Here is a 19,569-nt window from a genome sequence, read left to right on the forward strand (position 1 = left end):
GAGATATGTCCACCCAGTCTACCTCCTAACATACCTAAACACTTTCCAAATCTCTGTAGCATCACCCAGAGACAAAGCCTCTGGTCTAAAACCCTGGCGATTTACTTGGGAGTTTGACAGTGGGGAGCAGAAATATATCAGTGCTCAAGGAACGGCATATATCTTTTTCACAGAAACTCACACAGGAAATGCAACTTACACACACACACACACACACACACACACACACACACACTATCCCTACAAACACTCAGAGTGAGGTTGCTGGGGCAGCTCTTCTCTTCTGCATTCCTTTCCCAAGTGGATCTCAATATACCAGTGTTTTCCAGAATCTTTCATTTGAATCATTAAAGCCATATAATGTCTTTTTGTTTGTTTTCCAATTTTACTGAGATGTAACTGACATGTAGCACGGTATAATTCTAAAGGCTAGAGCACAAATATTGTGAAATGATTGCCACAATAAGCTTAATTAAAATTCCCTATTTCTTGAATAAAAAGGAGTGTTCCTGAGAAAGCAATGTTGAAAAGAAAGCACATTCACTTCTGAATGTTAAAATATCTGCAAACATCCTCTTCTTCCTACCCATAGTCCAAAATCTTACCAACGTTTCATGACCCTGCCCTGAAACTCTTACTGTAAAATAAAAATAACATATTGGGTTTCTCCATCTTGACTCTCACACAAAAGCATGGGATACGGGGAGAGCAACGGAGCCTTGCATAATTACATCCTTCCTTTTCTGCCCTCTCGAGTGCCAGGCTCCTCTGTGTAAACTTTCCACAATTTTATACCTCATAATTGCTTATCCTTAGTATCAGATATTAAATAATTTTCCCACAACGCTCACACTCATGGATCAGTTCAGACAGAGGTGGAAAAAGCAGACCTGGCAGCATTGTAGACGTTGCTGGCTGTGAAGCAATGAGTGTAAGATCAAAACTAGGTGTAAAACTTTGCACTGTTAATACATGAAGAGGAAGTGACAGAACTCAAATATTCCCATGCTGCTACCTTAGTAAATTAAGGATCTAGACAATGATCACCAATGGCTATTGCCATCCCAAAAAGGGACACTAGCAGACATGATGGGCCTCCTCATGGAAGTACATGTACCAGGTATAAAGTCTTCTTACCAAAACGTTGATTCTGAATTGGATCAAGCCTCTAGCTCTAACAAGTCACAGCAAATACAGGGGACAGAGGAACACAATAAGCACCATCACCACTGGAATGCAGTCAACAATAGACTATGAGAAACTGCAGCAGTGGACTCCACGTGTGGTCCAAGGACTAGCCCATGCTGGCCCACACACTCTGTATTACTGATCTAGAATGAGATAAGGAGCTTACGATGGAATACATCACCTCATTGCTTCCTTCATAGAGAGTCTGGCTATGAAAAGAAATATGTATAAGCTGAGCTAAATATTGTGCTTAGAGCCATGCTGGATTTGCATTCTGGCACATGCTTCTCATCTCAACCCAGACTGGTAATGAGCAGTTTATGGACTAGCATTTTAAATAGCACTGCTCTACAGGACATGAACACATTCCTTTTTCTTTTTTTTCCAGCTCTTTTGAGATATAATTGACACATAACACTGTGTAAGTTTAATGTGTTGATTTGATACATTTATATATTGTAAAATAATTACTACCATAGCATTAGCTAACACCTCTACCTTGTCACATAGTTACTATTTCTTTTTTGGGTGCTGAGAACATTTAAGATCTATTCTCTTAGTGACTTTCAAGTATATAATACAGTATTACTAGCTATAATCACCATTCCGTACATTAGATCTTCAGAACTTGTTTATCTTATAACTAGAAATTTATATCCTTTCACCAGTATCTCCCCATATCCCCCACCCTCCAGCAGCCCCTGGTAACTACCACTCTGTTCACTCTTTCTCTGAGTTTGTTAGGCTTTTTAGATTCCACACATAAGTGATGTTATACAGTATGCACTAATTTCTTCAATAAGTAAATTACAAGGTAAAAAATGACAAAGGGAAAATCTATATATTTAAAAATATTTAAGAAACACATCAACCAATTATAAAATATGAACTGTATTTGGACCCTGATTTGAACAAACTGTTAAAATAATAAATAAATTTATGACTTAACCAGGGAAATTTAAATCCTGGATATTTGATGCTAATTTTTAATTAATGATTTTAAATGTGATAGTGCTATTGTGTTTATTTTTCTTAAAGAGCCGTTATCTATTAGAAACACATATTGAAATATTCATTAATTATATTATTTTTTCAAGGATTTATTTCAAAATAATCTGTGGTGGGAAAGAGAAATGGATAAAACAAGACTGACCATTAACTGATAACTGCTGAAGATGGAGCTTCACTGTATTATTCTCTCTAGTTTTGTATATATTTTATATCCTCCATGTTAAAAACAACAACTTTGAACAGCATCTAGCCTAGTTCACCCTCCTACATACCATCATGACCTCACATTTTTGCTTTCTTTTTTCATTCACTTGAAGAACCACCTTTATCTGTTATTCAACTCAACATTCTTAAGAGAGATGGGAATCCCTATTTAGAGATAATAACAGTCCAATCCCAACATGTTTACCATCTTAAATAAGTGCCAAGAATTAACCAAAGTGTTTCTACAAATTCCAAGTATGTGGCTACTAAGATTAATGTTCATTAGACAAGGAATCCAAGAATAAATGACTTAACTACCCTTGAGCAAATAATTAAGTATGTTAGCCCAGGAGATAGGTTCCCTTGGGAATTACAACTACATGTTGACATGATTCATTTTCATAAGTATATCTTATCTTCCTTAGTAACAAACATAAACCCATCAGTTAACAAAAAAATAAGTTTGAAGGGATTGATTTGTATCAGGTCCATAGAAGGGCTGAATTTTGGCTTTTCTGTTCACAAACGGAAAAATTCTTTAGTCATGGGAAATATGAACTGAAAGGAGGAAGTCATTTAGCAAGCAATCCTAGTATATTTTCTGATTCTTCAATACGTGAGAATATGTGTTAACCTATTTTTCAAGGAAGGGCTCAAATGCAAATAAGCAGATAAGTCAATCCAAGGTCAAAGAAGACGCTGTTGTCTAGAATTCCATCAAATGGTCAACAATATCACTTAATAGAAAGCCAGAATTGCTGGAAAAAAAGGAAGGAAAAAATGGCTTGCATATTCTAGTAAAATTCCTGAAAGGTTTTCAAAACTTTAAAAAGTTTATTTTCTTATTTGAGGTTTATTTCTTTCTTGAGAAGTTAGTAGAGCATAGAAAGTACCTGGTATTTGTTGGTTTGTTTTTATATTTTTGCTTTTTTATAAACTTTGACTGTATTGGTAGTGATATGATTTACTCCAAGGGGATGGGAAGTATTGGGAAACCAAACATTTTTAATGACAAATAGAAAAATAACTATTATCTGTTCAAACTATTCCTTATTTAAAGCACTCTTATTTTTGTAGGCTGTGAATAAATATGCAGCAACCACAACTTCTTAGAGTTTATTGCCAATCAGTTAACCAAAAGGCTGGTATGTAAGGGTGCTGCTAAGTTTAGGAATTCTACCAAAGCTTTGCCTCAATTAAGATCATGTATGTTTTGTTCCACTTTCCCGGATGTTCAATAGTTTTAGATCTCTTGAAAGTCAACTCTCATTAAAATCAAAATGGAAATCATTAAAAGAAAATGAAAAAAAATTCATTTTCTCAAGAGAAATAGGGCACAGAAGAAAAACAACAACAAATAAGAATCCCTTTGTACTGAATGAGCATGATGTTGCTGCAAAGCATGAAGCCAAAGGAAGGAAATGCTCAGTTGGAAAGTGAAGGCCATGGCTCTTCTCAGGGGTGGCCAAACTGACTCAGCCTGGCCCTAAATCATTCAAGTGAGACCTGCCCACAAAGCACCCAGAGAGAACGGTAATAACAGAGTGAGTTGAAGAAGTACCGACTCTATGAAAAAAAGAGCTTTTTTGATTTGGGTGCAGATGTGTTGTTTACCCACCAAGCATCCCTTCCTCTTCTTTGTGAGCCAAACTCCTCTTTCTTAAGAGGAACCCATTCCACATGGCTCAGGCCTGGCTAGCCCGTGTACCCCATTTGTTTGGCCACAGAGATGACCACATGACAGGAACAGTGCCAAACTTCTCTATGAGATCTGATGTGTGGAAGGAGGGAAAGAGTTTATCTCTTTACCTCTGAGATCGTGAGCTGAAAGGTAGTATGGCTTCTTGTCTGCTTGATCATAACCAAACCCTTATTCTGAAAGCATTTTTCAAAAAATGGCCAACCACCTCACCACAAAACAGTACTATCTTTCAGGGTATCTCTTTGCACTGCCGCCAAAGAAGTAGTTTCAGGCCAGTTCTTCCATTTCTTAAAACTTAAATTCCTTTCACAAAGTGTCAGGAAAGAGACAAGGCCTATTTGCCAAATCTGCCAATAAAACAATGCAAACTTCTTTGGAGGAGTTGAGGGGAAAATATTAATAAGGAATGATACTTAGTAAATTTATTTCCCAATAAAAGCAACACATCTGTGGGAAGGGGACATTTAAAAATAAAAACCTTATCTGCATACTGACTTTAGGTATAACCAGATCTCCACAAAGTTTCCACTGAAATTATATTTTAAGAAATTTTGAAGTTCAAGTTTGCTTCCTTTGTTTCTGAAAATAATCAGTTCCAAAAAGAGAAAGTGAAGATTGTGGTATCCAGATACTAACGATTACCTAATTTTTCACTTTGGCCGGAAAAATCCAGCCTCTTTGTATGACTCCACCCCTCATTTTCCTTATCTGTGACTGAATTACAATTTTCCTCATCACCGTAGCTGAATACATCAGGCACTGTAATAGGAACTGGAGATGTATTCTCTCATTAAACCTTAAGACAACCCAGAAAGGTGAGTATTATAATCTCATTTGACAAGTGAGGCTCAGAAAGGTCAAGTCACTTGTCTGAGGTTCCTTCCAAGTAGGTGCTAGAGCCAGGATTTGACCCCAGGCAAGCCTATGTCCACACTTCCAAGCCTCCCTGAAAACATGGCCGATGGTTAGCGTTCATTGAAAATGAGTCCTCGATCCTTTAAAATACATCAGTCCCACAAGCCATGCCAATCTACCCTGCTACCCACAACCAGGCTCAAATAGGAAACAGTGTGAGGTAATTATAACGTATACCCCAGCAACTAGCTCTGGGTTTTTATGACTGAACTGCCAAATCGCTCCTAGCCAACTCTTCAGGAAATGTTCAGACACTTTCTCGGATTCCAGCTAAAACATCAACTATGTGGCCCTGGGGAATACAGAACTCACAGGGTGGTAATGGGGTATAAAATTTGCAAACTTGAGGTCAGTGGCCTAAACTTTAGGATGTGAAGCAGCAGCAGTCCATGGAAGACTAAAAACTATTTGTCCACTGTAAGGTTGCATATCAAGTCCTTCCCTGCAAAGCGCTTGCCCACATCACTTCAGGCATTACCCCAGCAATAAAGCGAAAGAAAGATATTCCAAATGTAGTTCTGCCTAGAATCATTAGAAAGAAGATAACAATATCAGCAGGCCTGAGACACGGTGTTCATTCTGAGAACTAAGCATTAGGTCCAATTCAAACACAGCCAACGCTCAATAAATAGTCACTTGGATTAGGCAGATGTTCCGCAAAAGTATTGGGCTAGATGATATAGAAGAAAAGATAAGAATTTAAGTTTTTTTCCTTCATTGGCATGCTTATTACATGGACTCAAATATATAAATTAGTAGCAGAGATAACTGAATCAGCAAGTTATGACAAGAGTCCAAGTTGACAGACCTAGAATTGCCATGGCCCATCCCAGGACATTTGACACTCTAATTACTAATTAGAAGAGTGACTGTGGGATGGAGGTGGGGGGTGGTTACCCTTCAGCCTCTCAGAGAAGACCCTCACTGCTCCTTCTCCCACCCTCTCACTGCTACCCTCGTTGGCAACTACCTTCCTTGAAAAGCTCATCCCACTCACCCCCACTGAATCTGGAGACTTCCACTGATTGCAAGGTAGCACTGAGGGGCTGAAACTCTAGTGTCCAGCCTCAGGGTTGACCACTAAGAGACTGATCACACTACCTGAGCCCAAACAAAGGAGAAGAAAAATGCCGCTGCCCACAGGATGCAGGTTGGCCACACAGTTGAGGACTTGCAGATACTAACACCCTCTCCAGGGTATGAAGACAAAAGGGAGGCATAACCTCCTATGCAATGTCACATGAATCCTTAAATCAGATCTTGCCACCGTGTGGCTCAGCTTCCGCACTTACCAACTTCATAAAGTAGAGAAGAAAATAAGTTTCTCAAGCACTTTTTAAGGTACTCCCTCTGGGCCTCAGTTTCAGCCTATGAATGTTTAATGTCTGCCCCACTATCACTTTAATATTGTAATATTTTTATAAAGATGGATGATCTGACTATAGAGGGAGATCTGAGTCATAATTTCATATGCAAAAAAAATTAAAAACAAGAGGAGTCTTTAAAATTAATTCATCAAAGGCACCTATTAAGGTCTGATTACACAATCATAAATTAGCACTAAATGGGTAGAGGAAATGACAGACAATAAACCATGATCCATGGGGAAAGCAGGATGCACCAAACTTTACATAGCACCATATACATAGGTGCATAATAAATAATGAATTTATCTGTGTATTTTCTTCACTATATTTCTCTAAATTTTTTACAGGAATCTTTTCTGGCATCCAAGTGTCTGTCTTTCTTTCACGCCCTGACTCTCTTCCTAAAGTCCTTGGTCCCCTGAAGAGGCTGGTTAAGGCTACAGGTCACCTGGTACCAAGGCTGCCAGGAGTGAGGGAGCTGTCATTAGTACCTGTCAGCACCCGGCAACTGCTCTGTCCAGCTCAGGTCCACTGGCTGGCTGGAATCCTTCCTCCAGAACTTCCTCCCAACTCTCTTCTCCTGCCTCCCTCAATCTTTCTCCTTCCCTCCTCTAACAAAAATACTTACTTCCAGTTTTCTTTTGGAACAACCCAAGACTCCCTAGGCAAAAATTTAAGATTTTACTTAGAATTTAATTTTCTTAACCTTTTAACCTTATTTGATATTCCTATTATCCCTATTTTATTTGTAGCTCAGCTTATGAAGTTACTTACAACAAGAAGAAAAAAATGTGATGACAGTGAAAAATAAAAATAAAAAGGAGAAGATATCGACAACAAAGAAGAAGGAAAAAAGGAAGATGGAAGAAAAGAAGAAACAGAAAAACAAAACAAAAACCTGTCCCTAGAATATATTCCCTTTATTAATAGAGATATCATAGTATTTCAGTTCAAAAACCACAAAGTCCACAACTTATCAGCAGACATAATGTGTCCATAGGGCAACATAAATCCTGTCTCCCAATACCAACATCACAAATGGTTGTCCTATATTTGGACTTGCATGTGCTCAGATACTAATATTTGAATGTAAGTATGACTGATGGTCTAGGAATTCACAACCCTTCAGAACACTGAACAAAATAATTTGTCTAATGGAGCAGTTTCCCGCACTGAGTCTGCCTGATGTCTGGAATACATCTTCAGCTGGGAATCGTGGAGACAGGGAATTTTCCTCCCTCATTTCCACTCTGAGGGGGTTGAATAAATAGACTCAGTGATAACTTTAACAACAACAAAAAACAAAAACTTGAGAAAGTGGTAAAATCACAAGAACTTAAAACTATTAATTGATCGAGTATTGGATCCACGGTCAAAACAAGACTATATTCCTAATCCAGTTTTATTCTATTAACAATGTGGCTTATTCCATCTAGGACAATAATAATAGAGTTCGGGTCACAACACCAATTCTATTGGCAATTGCACATCTTTCTTTTTTAAACTTTTATTTATTTTTAAGTGTGTTTTTCCAAGACCCATCAGCTCCAAGTCAAGTAGTTGTTTCAATCTAGTTGTGGAGGGTGCAGCTCACAGTGGCTCATGTGGGGATCGAACCAGCAATCTTGTTGTTAAGAGCACCCATGTTCTAACCAATTGAGCTAACCGACAGCCCCTACATGTTTTTATTAATTATAATCCTTGATTTAAAAAATTTGAGGTGAATTACATGAACAGATATATAAAAATGGGGCTAGTAATAGAAATGGAAAGTAAAATCCCATCCCATACAGAAGGAAGGCAAAACATACCAAATACCAAAGTTAATAAATTAAAGTGATTGTGCATTAAATTTGTCCCTGAGTTTCTTAAAAGCTAAAGGAAAAAGGGGGAAATTTAAGGAGTTTTTTAATTCTTATATTTGACTAAAACAAAATTGGCCAGTTTATTGGAACTATAATCTCATTCCTGGGATTTGTGAATTCTTTAAATGCGAAACTGGACAACCTAAGAACAATGTCCTTACAATTAGTCTAAAAGAACATGGAGACACATCGTTCATGTAGCATTTTTCATTATGAGGTCACAGTAGCAAAATACAATGAAGCATCTTCAATGGGGAACTAAGCCAATCAGACTCAGTCAAGTTAGAATTAAAATTTAAAACATCCAATTATCGTGCTCAAAAACCCATTCCTTCCCTGTGATAGCTAATCTCCAGTGATGTCCCTCAAAATTCCTCCCGTCCCTGCAGATACATGCTGCTCCTCACATCAAGAAGTAGACCTTATTAGTCCATACCCTTGATCCTGGGCAAGGTCTGTGACTTGCATGAAATTACAGGTCATGCAATTCCAGGTTAAGTTTGAAGAAAGTCTGATAGCTTCCACTTTTGTGCTCTTGGGATCCTGAGCTGCCATGTAAAGAATCTGGCTATGTTGCTGGAAAGTCCATGTAATAAGGCCGTGTGGAGAGGGGGATAATCTGAGACTGTATGGAGAACTGAGGAATGCAGCCAACAATGATAAACATGAGTCCACTGAACAACTTCCAGCCAGCTTTCAGCCATTCAAGTCAGTTTTTCAGTGACTATATGGGGTTAAAGCATGAGAGCCAGGGTCAAGGGGCTATTATTCAAGACCCAGCCCCGCAGACACTTACTCTGAGCAAGGCCTGGTAGCTGTACCTGGGGCTCAGTTTCCCCATTTGAAAACACACACTCAGTGGCTCCATCCCCAGAGGCAGGCCCAGGCAGGAGATCACACAGGAGAGAGCTTTCAAACATGAAAGTCCCCCAACGGAGCCAGACAATTGCCTCTCTGCTTCCTTTATTCCCCTCCTTTATCTGTCCATTTAGTGAAACACACCAAAGTAAACAGGGCTGCAGGAGCCAGCCCACGATCACAAAACCAGAAACACACGTGAGGAAGGCATCTTGCTCATTCGAGCCTCAACAGACATTGTAGAGAACAGAGACAAGGATCCCCACTGTGCCCTGTCCAAATTCCTGGCCTTCAGAAGCATAAGAAATAAAATTGTTGTTTTAAGCCACTCAGTTTGAGGGTAATTTGTAACATGGCAATAAGATAACCAGAACACTCACAGATGAAAACAGCTTGTTTCCTTGTACTAGAGGACTAGGATTGGTTGTGCTTCTCACGAATGGTGCTATGTTTGTTGTACAATAGTTGTAATATATATGAAGGTGGAAGCATCCTACGTGCCTTGTCCCTTTGCCTCTTACAACCAAGTGGTTGACTACTGCTCGTGTTACTTCTGATACAACTTGAGCTTCTTCTCCCTCCACTAGTTATTCAGGCCATCGTCCACCCTCAACAGGACTCCTATATTAGTTTCCCAAATCTCCGTGTCTCTAGTCTCCCTTCTCTCTAACCATACACCTTTCACACCTCTGCCAGAGAGGCAAAGATCCGATCATGTTCTCATCTTAGAATCTTCACCTTTCCCAACAATATTATGTGTTCTCTAGTCTCTCTCCACCCTGACAATGTCACTCTCTAGGGACAGGCACACAAGGTTGCAAACAGCACAACTCCAGGGGCACTGTTTCATGGGCTACACTATGAGCTGGGCCCCTTGGAGTCAGACAGTGCAAACCCCGCCCTTTGTATTCAGTGTCCCTCCATCAAACACTTCATATCCTTTTTAGTCATGCCTTTTTCACTCACATTTTTCTTCATTACTCTCACGTACTTCCTCCAAGCTCTAATTCACATAATTTGCCTCCCACAGTCAGTCAGTCAATCAAAATTGGTCAGACATTCAAAAATTGTCTATTGAACTCCTACTATGTGTCCAGCTCCTAGGTATCCCTAGTAATAAATAAAACAAACGAGAATTCTGCCTTCAAGAAGTTTTCAGTCCTAGCAGATAGTCACTTATCTATCACACAGACCAGAGGTTGGCAAATTTTTTCTGTAAAGTAAATAGCAAATAATTCAGTTTTGCCAGGCCATACAGTCTTTGTCACAACTACTCCACTCTGCCCCTGTAAGGTGAAAACAGACATAGATAATATATAAATAAATGGGCATGACTTTGTTTCAATAAAACTTTTTTCATAAAAACAGGAAGCTTGATTCACAGTTTGCTGACCCTGGTAGACTTCCACTGGGAAGTCTTTTCTGATTAATCCCATTTCTACAATGATGTTTCCTTTGTCATGTGACTGCATCTGCCTTCAATAAATGTTGAGTCTTTCCCCACAACAATGGTAAGAGAAGATTTTGGGGAAATGAAAGTATCAAGAATGTGGGAAAAAGAAATAAACTTACCAGGTATAAGATTTATTACAATGGAGAAGCAGTAAAATATATTAAGAGCACAGACTATAAAGGCAGATTTCCCAACACTGTCTCTTACTGGTTTATATCTCTCGGGTAATTACTAAAACTCTGCATCCCTCAGTTTCTTCATCTGTTAAATGAGCAAGTAGGTATAATCTCCCTCAGAGAGGAGTTATGTGTTAAATGAATTAATATATGTTGAGTACAATAGTGAGTGATATATCAGAGCTTGCTATTGTTGCAATTTAATATAAAAATCACATATTACAGGCAAGCAAGGTAAAAGAAAAAATGACAGAGAAAGAATTAAATAAATCATCATATTGTGTCTTAAGTTAAAAGACATACCAATCTCCCATGGAAAAAGGAGTATCTCTTGCAACTCTATTCTGACAGAAATTTCTCACATGGGACATGAGAGCAAGAGCTTCTGAATGACATAATGAGAAACGTCTCCAGCTCAGAACCCTGGATGATGCAGGCAAGTGCCTTGATGGTTATCTGGTTATCTACTATCCTCAATAAAAGTTCAGGTAATATATATACACACACACACACACACACACACACACACACACCTATATATATATGTGTGTATATATGTGTATATATGTGTATATATATATGTATATATATATATATATATATATATATATATATATATATATATATACAAAAGATTCTACCAGCTCTGACATTCTATAATTCCTTTGGTATTTTATTAGTGTGTTTGCAGAAATGTTTGAGAAATTTCATTGTTTGACAAAATATTACCATGGTATTAACTATACCTGAGATCTATGAACGAGCACGAAGGAATATTAAGAATTTTAAGTGTAATTTTACCAATGTCTTAGTCCCATATTTTTGTCTAGTGGAATGAAAAACCAAAATCATAACTAAAATTAATGGAGAAAGTAAATTTAATGTTAAGACTTTGTCTTTATAACTTAACCTTTGTGTGTCTGAGCTCTTACAGCTATAAAAGGAAGGTTATAAAAGGACTTATTTCTTAGAGATGTTGTGGGCATCGATTGAGTTGTCATATGTAAAACACTGAGAGCAGTGCCTGGTACATAAATGTTATCTAAATGTCACCTACCACTGCTACAGTTATTATTATTTGTTTTTATTTAATCCTAGACTCCATGCCCTCTATTACCTTTCTGTTGACTCCTGGTTCCTGTAATGCTCTGATTCTGCTACCAAATATTAAGGCCCCCTAGGCTATGGATTGTAAGCCTCTGGCATTCCTCAGAGCTAAATTCAGGCTGGCATTGAATCAAGGTTTCCTGAACTAATGAACTCTTTGAAATCCTAACTAATGATAAGTTAATGTTAAAATGCTTATGATAGATTTCTTGCCATTGATGATTTTACAATCTAATGGGAAAATCAAACTTAATCCACTTGAAACATTAAACTTCCATATGCCTGCCATAGAATTCAGCCCTAATATAGTTCTGATTTCAGTTTTCTCAAAAAAATTTCATGGAAAAAAATTCTAAGCTGCTTGAATAGGCCCATTTATTGGGTTAGTTTCTAGAAACAGAGAAATTGTTGGTAGAGCTTACTTCTGTTTCAAGGAAACATTTAAAATCTTATTTTCACATTAAAAATTAAGGCTAAAATTTCCAAATTGGTTAGGACAGTTGGTTGGTTTATTGTAGGAAAAAGCAAATAAATTACTGTGAGTATACCCTAATAATCTGTTCAGTATTTTGCTTGGTTAGAGTCATTGGCATAAGACTATAATCTTTTTTAGTATCTGCTACATAAGACAAGAAAGAAACATTTCAATATCCTTTAAAATTCCAAATAAGCTTAGAGATAGGGCTGTATTTCCATTTCCATCAGCCCTGACACGTCTCACTGGTGGTTGATGCATGTTTTAATTAATTTGTAATACCAACAACTTATTTTTATAAAAAAATTTTTATAAAAAAATTCTACATCTTAAATGTTACAAAATGAATCACATAAATAAATATCTTGTCTCCATCTTCTTGTTTAAATGTGGAATTGCTGAAACCTTCTACTTAAGAATATCTTTTTTTAAATGGTGTCTCAATATTTTAGCTTAATCTTTTCAAGAAATGCAAGAACAAACCACACCACTGCAGGAGTCTTTTTCCCCATATTTAATTATTAGCCTATCTGACTTCAGATGAAGTCTTAAAGTCCTCTTTGTAAAGTAAAATGGGCTTTATAAAGTCTACAGAACTTTTTCAGTGTTCCTTGTTAACATTCTTTATTTTAATAACAGACTTCTGTGTAATTAATCCCTAGGAGCTTGCCGTCACATAATCTACCCTGTGTATGAACTGTTCCATGTGTATTTTTCTGGGAACAAGACCTCTGGAAAAAATAAACAAATAAACAAAGACCAAAAGGAATCAAGCACAAGGGGACAGATTGTGTGAAATACAACCAGTCTCATACACTTATAAACCAGGCCACAAGCATAGAAGTTCTCAATCCATCTTATCAGAGATTTGGGAAAAGGGGGTTTCACTCTAAAAAAATTTTTCCCTTTGACAGGAAACTCTAATATTTCCTTATTTAGAGCTAAAGCAATAAGGCAATCATAAATAAATGGTGCATAACTACTGCTATTCAAGTAGAGTTGTGTGTGTTTTTAATTGGATTGTCTCCCACACTTGTTGCCTCATCATAGAAGTTAAGAATTCGGCTGAGAAAAATTCTTATGAACTAAAATTCAAACAATAAAGCTAAAATTTTATTATTTCTTATAAAGTCATTTCACACATGTTAAGCAACACCCAAGCAAAGGAAAACTACTATACATTTACTATTTGAAAACATTTTTGAAACTTGCAAAATTCTCATTTCCATAGAGAAAAAGTAATGTTTTGCAGAGTGAATGCAGACCACACTCATTTCATAAAAAGAAATTCCTGTAAAAACAGAAATTGGCGATTTACTCTAAGAAAACACAGTGAAAACTGGGAAGAAACTTGAGGATGCTTAAATTTCCACTGTGGAACAACTTCTGCTGCCCAGTGGGAAGGAAAAAAAACACCTGCAGCAGGATGGGAGGAGAGAAAGACATGCTAGGACTATATGCCCAGGGAGGAAAAACATAAGCAGGTCCCTAGTATGTGAAGTGAGGGACAGGACAGGAATACATATACCATGGAGAACACCAAAGCAAATTCTGTAGTCACCTGTCACACCTGAGACAGACAAGAAGGCAGTAGTTGTAGGAGAGACTGATGAGCTTAAAGTACCTTTTAAATAGAGGAAATATTAGTGAGGTGCTGAAAGTTGCTGCCACCAACTGGGCATCAGGCAGACTTAGGGGTTACAAATCACTTGCATTTCAGAAACTGAGCATTTACATTAAAATGGTAAACAGGTTTTACTGTAGGTTAATTTTGTAACCCGTAATATTTTAACTAGCAAAAATAGAAATTTCAAGCAATAACTGGAAAAATGTCACACACGACTGCTTTCCATGATGATTTATATGTCAGGGCATGGTTCAAAGACTTATTCATGTGAGGCTGTACTAGCAATAAACAGAGAGAATACATTTTAAAAGCTATTCAAATTTAACGTCAGAATTGGTATTTGTTTAAAATGAATCAGAAAACCTTTGACCCAGCAATTCTATTGTTATTAATTTATACCACATATAAATTTGTACATGTACACAAAAAGGCATGTAAAAGAATGTTGGTAATAGCAAAAAGTTAAGTATAATCTAAAGAGCCTTCATTAGGGAACTGTTCCAGGCACATTATGGATTTCTATACACCAAGAGAATGAATGCATGAGGTAGATGCATGTGAGTTAACAGATGGATGCACTAAAGATATATAAAAGTGAACAAGATTCAGAATGGTCTATACAGTACATTCCATGTATTTAAAAGGATACACATACATGCATCTATATATATATTTATGTGTATATGTATTTGTATATGTATATATATGCCTATAATATTTCTTTAAAAATGCACAAGAAAATAGTCTCTGAGAGGTAGGTGGAGAAATATTTTTAATTGTGTATCTTTTTAAATCATCATTTTTTACCTCCACAACTATGTATATATAAAACCTTATAGATAACATAAGAATTATAATAAAAAACCCTTGTATTATAAAGGTTCATTATTATATTATACATTTTATTATTATATTATTATACTATAAAGGTTAATTGTAATTATTTTTAAAACCTTTATATATATATATATATATATATATATATATATATATATATATATATTCTCATTTTATCTTTAAGACTATATATATTTATATATATATATAAATATATATATATTAAAAATATATATAGTGTTAAAGATAAAATGAGAATTAGGAGCCGTCTTAATTGCTGTTCTACTTAATATCATGTTTTTAGGAAGGCTTTAGAAATAGTTTGCAATAGGGTAATGTCTGTTTTAGTAACTAAATACTACGAGGAACAGAGAAGGCTATCTCTCTATAGTCATAACAAATGTAAAACCCAACAGAAGTAAGTGCTGGTGTGAGGAAAAGTGTGGACATCCTATTAAGCAGCAAAGCTTAGTTTCTGTTTTCACACTGAGTCTGTGCCTCCCAAGGAAACACTGGTTGGTGACAGCACATAGAGATGAGACAAATGTCTGGCCAGGCCTAATGTCTCCCTGCAGATTTTCAGCCACAAAATTAAATCCTCACTTCCTCTCTCTCTATGGAAACAATGGTATCAAGCTTATCTAGTAAGATAAAATTATATAGCAGGAATATTTTTGAAGGAAAAATGAGGTCTTTTTGAGAACACATGAAAATCAGAGTTTCAGTCCATCTATTGAACTTGTCATGGGCCTTGAACCAGAGCGATAAATGCCTGCTGTCTGATCAGGATTAGGTTTACCGTGATAAGCAAACTTTCTTCCTGACACTGTCGGAATCCTGGGTTTACTTTCCACAAAGACCGAGTCAGAAATAAATCAATCATAACTCTTTCCTGGGTTCAGAAAGCCATGCATATTGTACCACAGCCTAAGTGCTTGGCCCAGACGATCGTGTTGTGTCCCCAGCCTACACAAGGACTCAAAAGCTGGTCTGTCAGTTGACTGCACTTTTTCATCCCTACCTGGGCCATACAGACACAAATGTCACTACACACATAATTAAAACAGTCCATAACAAAAAAGAATAAGTGAAATGTTTCGCCACATATCCCAGGGGGCAACATCATTTGGTCACTCAGGGCCCTATAATCAGCTGGCAGAACTACTCAAAAAAGAGCAACAATGAGAATCATAAGAACTTAATAGAAAACCTCTGTGTATTCCCTGTCTGGGTTCATTTAACAGGCTCCTCCAGAATATAAAATGGGTCATTTACAGGCCATCCTGCTGCTTCTATGGAGGCTTACATTTAAACAGTCTCAGAAAGAGATTTCTCTTTCAATCTGAACAATTTCAAAAGCAGTGTATTTGATTCTTCTTCAATTCAGAGAACTGACAAGTCTTACACACGCAGCCTGCCTAATTTAAATATTTCCTGCTGAAACATTTTCTGTAATAGGGGCACAGAAAGCTGGTGACATGCTCAACTGCATGTACATGCATACACCACTGGTTAGAAACACCTTTTTAAGGTCGGGTCACAGCAGTATTACTGCCCCAGTGAAATGAAGAGGTCCTTACAACCCAGAAGACATGTTTTCAGAAACTGTTACCCTACTTTGCTTCCAGTGTAGACATCTGAAGAGTAGTAACACTTAGAAAAACTCAGTCCCTAATTTTAATAAGTGTAACTTAGAGGAAAGCCAACCATTAACTGTGTGTCTTTTCTGTCTGTCATTGGAATCTGTTCCTTTCCTTGTCCCTTACAAATGGAGCATCTGCAAAGATGCCTACAAGGAAAGCAAGTCCTTTCCCCTAAACCCAACCAGAAATGGTATGAAAAGAAAGAAATGGACTTTCAGTCACAGCTCCTCCCCTTCTTCCTCAAAGAATCCTTCTGGTCTCCCAAAATCAGCCCCGACAATGGACCAAGATTACTGTTAACCATGACCTCGCCTCAGGGGCAGAAATCCTTAAAGAGTAAGTGCAAGGTGGTTTAGCCTCGAACGAGCTGAGGACTGGATAACCCTTGCACCTCTAAGGTGCCCCCCGGGGAGTCTTGTCAAGGATCCTTCTAATGTGAGTTGGCCCTGTCAGTTTCTCTGGATCTTGATACTCGGGAGAAGAGGGAGGGGAGACCCACACCAAAGGAGCTGGCCGCTTCCATTACCCTTTCAGCGCGTCGTGTCCTCCGCCGCCTCTTCTCTTGGCCCGGCTGGCTCTGGTTTCCTTCACGTTCCCAGCCTCCAAATTGGTGTCCGCCCCATGGCTCGTGTAGGACGCTAAAAGCACGGTAAATCCCAGGGCGACCTCCAACAGCCCCCCTCTGAGCATGATGCCGAGCGCCAGCCGGCTCCCGCCGCCTCTCGCCGCGCTCCGGGCTCGCTCCGCGGCGCCGCTGCGCCCTTAAGCGCGCCGCGCCGCCGGGGTCCCGCTCTCCCGCCGCCCGTCCCCCGGGCCGGGCTCCTCCCGCCTTCTCCAGGCGCTGCTCCCACTTCAGGCCGCCAGTGCCAGCTGCAACAGACAAATCGCCGAGGCGAGGGAGACATTCAGGGCATCGGGATGCTGAAGCTTTGCGGTCCCCATTGCCGAGCCAGCCCGTGCGCCGCCTGCGTGTGGCGCAGTTACTGTGGGTAAGTGAAGACCGTTTGGTCCACAGCTGGCTGAAAAGCCCAGGCCCCCGGCGGCAGCGGCTCCAGCCAACCCCACGGCCTCCCGGACGCTGCCTGCAAAGCGCGCCGCAAAGTACCCATGTCTGCAGCGGTCCTAAGCCCCGGGGCAAGCTCCCTGGGTTTATTTTTTAAAGGCACAAATTGCGCGCGATGCGCGCTCTGAACACCCCAGTTCCCTAGCCTGTCCCCTCAGCCAAGCCGCGGGGCTGGAAGCCCGCCGCGCCGTCCCCGGCCGGCTCCGGGAGCTGCCACCGCCCCCCGAGCATCTGACGCGGAGCCCTGCACCGGGAGCCCCAGGCCAGGAAGCTGTCAGGCAGGGGAGGGCCAGCGCCAGCTGTGGACGTTCCGGGACAGCCCCTCACCCCCGTCCCTGCCCCTGCCCTCAGCGCGGCGCAAACGCAAAAGCCTTCGTGGCTGGAGCTCCAGCCCCGGTGGCCGCCCGACCCCTGTCGGGACCCCGGCTGCACCCACTGGAAAAGCGGCGGCTCCGCTCCCGAGGCGGCGGTGGCTATCCCTTGGTCCCGGCCGCGGCAGCCACTGCCCCGCTCCGCCCGCAGTTGTTCCAGCTGTGGCTGCCTGTCCGTCCGTGGCACCCACAGTCTCTGCCGCGGCTCCCGCGCCCCCTCCTTCCCCACCTCTTCAAGTATCGTCTGAGCAGCGGTTTCTCGCGAGAGAAATACTTTTTTTAAAAAAAGAAAGAAAAAGAAAATGACACCCCCTCCTACATCCCCCTCATCACCACCCCACCCCTCGGCCCCATCCATCCTCCCTTTCCACTCCCCTTTGCCAGCCACCGCCTCGGCGCAGGGGCCTCCCTCGCTCGCAGGATTAGCGCAGTGGTAGGAAGCAGAGGTGGTCGGGTCCTGCCTGGCCTGGGATTGTTCGTTTTGGGGTGAGGAGTTGGAGGAATGCGAAGAAGTGAAGTAGCGGTTTAGCCAGATCTGCGACTGGGAGAGCAAGACCCAAGATTAGCCTCTCCGGTGATCTGTGAAGCCCGGGAAGTGCGGAAAGCTGTGCCACCTGCACCAAGAACGCGCGCAGGAGACGGCGGCCCTGGAGGCCCCGGCGCGACAGGAGACGGGTCCTCGCTGCCCGCGCCTCCTCATTGCGCCTCTCTCGCCCGGCACGGAGCGGAGGCCGGAGGAGGGGAGGTTGGGGCTGGGAGCGTCGCGGGCCAGGGCCGCGGCAAAGGCTGATGTGCGGGCGGGGGAAGGGACTCCGCCGCTGCCGCTTGCTGCCAGGGCATCGAGAGCCCACTCCAGACGCAGCTCTTCTGAGGCTCGGTTCAAGCCACTCAGGTTGGATTCAGGATGCACCAAGAGTCTGAGTACGATTCCGACCCAGAGGCCTGTGTATATTGGAACCTGGGGTTTGAGATGGGGCCAGTGAAGGGTCCTCTTGCCCAGCCCACAGCCAAGACTGAGCTGCTTCTCCTAGACGACCCTATTTCACCTCCTCCAAGAGCGACACACACACACACACACACACACACACACACACACACACACACACCTGCCAGCCAGGACAAGCAAAGCACAGTGACTTGGGCGAATATAGTATTTATGGCATTCTTATATTGATAAGGCTGGGTGTTGCCTGCACCCGATAATGGTTTAGGAGAGCAGGAAATCTCACTCTGGGCCCTGGCCGTTGGAACTGGAGACCCCCAGAAAATCCCCGTGTATCAGCCACCAACTGTCAAGCTACACAAACAAATCCAGTTGAAGGGGGGTTTCCTTATTTGCAATTGTTTGTGCCCAAATAAGAGGATATAGGGCCTTAGGCAATTATTTAACTTCTTTGCAATTGCAAGATGGGAATAACAATGTTTACCACACAGGGTTATTTATAATGGTGATGATGAGCTTGCTGAACTGTTATGACCGGGGAACTTGAAGAAGAAAACAATGAAATTGTCAAAACTATGAGCCCATTTAAAATCATAGTTCTATGAGTATGTGGTCTAGTTTAAGGTCCCACCTGTGCAAATTCTCTTAGCAGATTCATAAGTTGGAGCCTTATCACATACCCTTGGTAGAGTAAAGGTGATCGTTCATTCAAGAACTTATTTACTGAGTACTAGCTACATACCAATAGGTGCGTGTTTGATCCA

At 40.5% G+C, this 19,569-nt stretch overlaps 1 protein-coding gene across 2 annotated transcripts in view; it reads right to left on the minus strand.

The window, feature by feature from the left end:
- The window catches only part of FBN1 (fibrillin 1), a 233,149-nt gene extending 215,039 nt beyond the window's left edge, over positions 1–18,110 (minus strand). Inside the window, exons 1-2 of one of the 2 annotated variants that reach the window (XR_012494755.2) lie at positions 17,928–18,110; positions 16,955–17,298 (exon numbers count right to left, since the gene is read on the minus strand). Coding sequence is in view for 1 of the 2 variants with exons in the window: in XM_019730687.3 (XP_019586246.3) it covers positions 16,955–17,118 (164 nt within the window). In the remaining variant the exon portion in view is untranslated. The remainder of the gene's footprint in view (positions 1–16,954; positions 17,299–17,927) is intronic. The other variant, XM_019730687.3, reaches the window with a different exon arrangement.
- Between the last annotated feature and the right edge of the window lie 1,459 nt (positions 18,111–19,569).

Source organism: Rhinolophus sinicus, chromosome 3, assembly GCF_057876585.1.
Source record: "Rhinolophus sinicus isolate RSI-liver-muscle chromosome 3, RSI-T2T, whole genome shotgun sequence".
NCBI classification, from domain to species: Eukaryota; Metazoa; Chordata; class Mammalia; order Chiroptera; family Rhinolophidae; genus Rhinolophus; species Rhinolophus sinicus.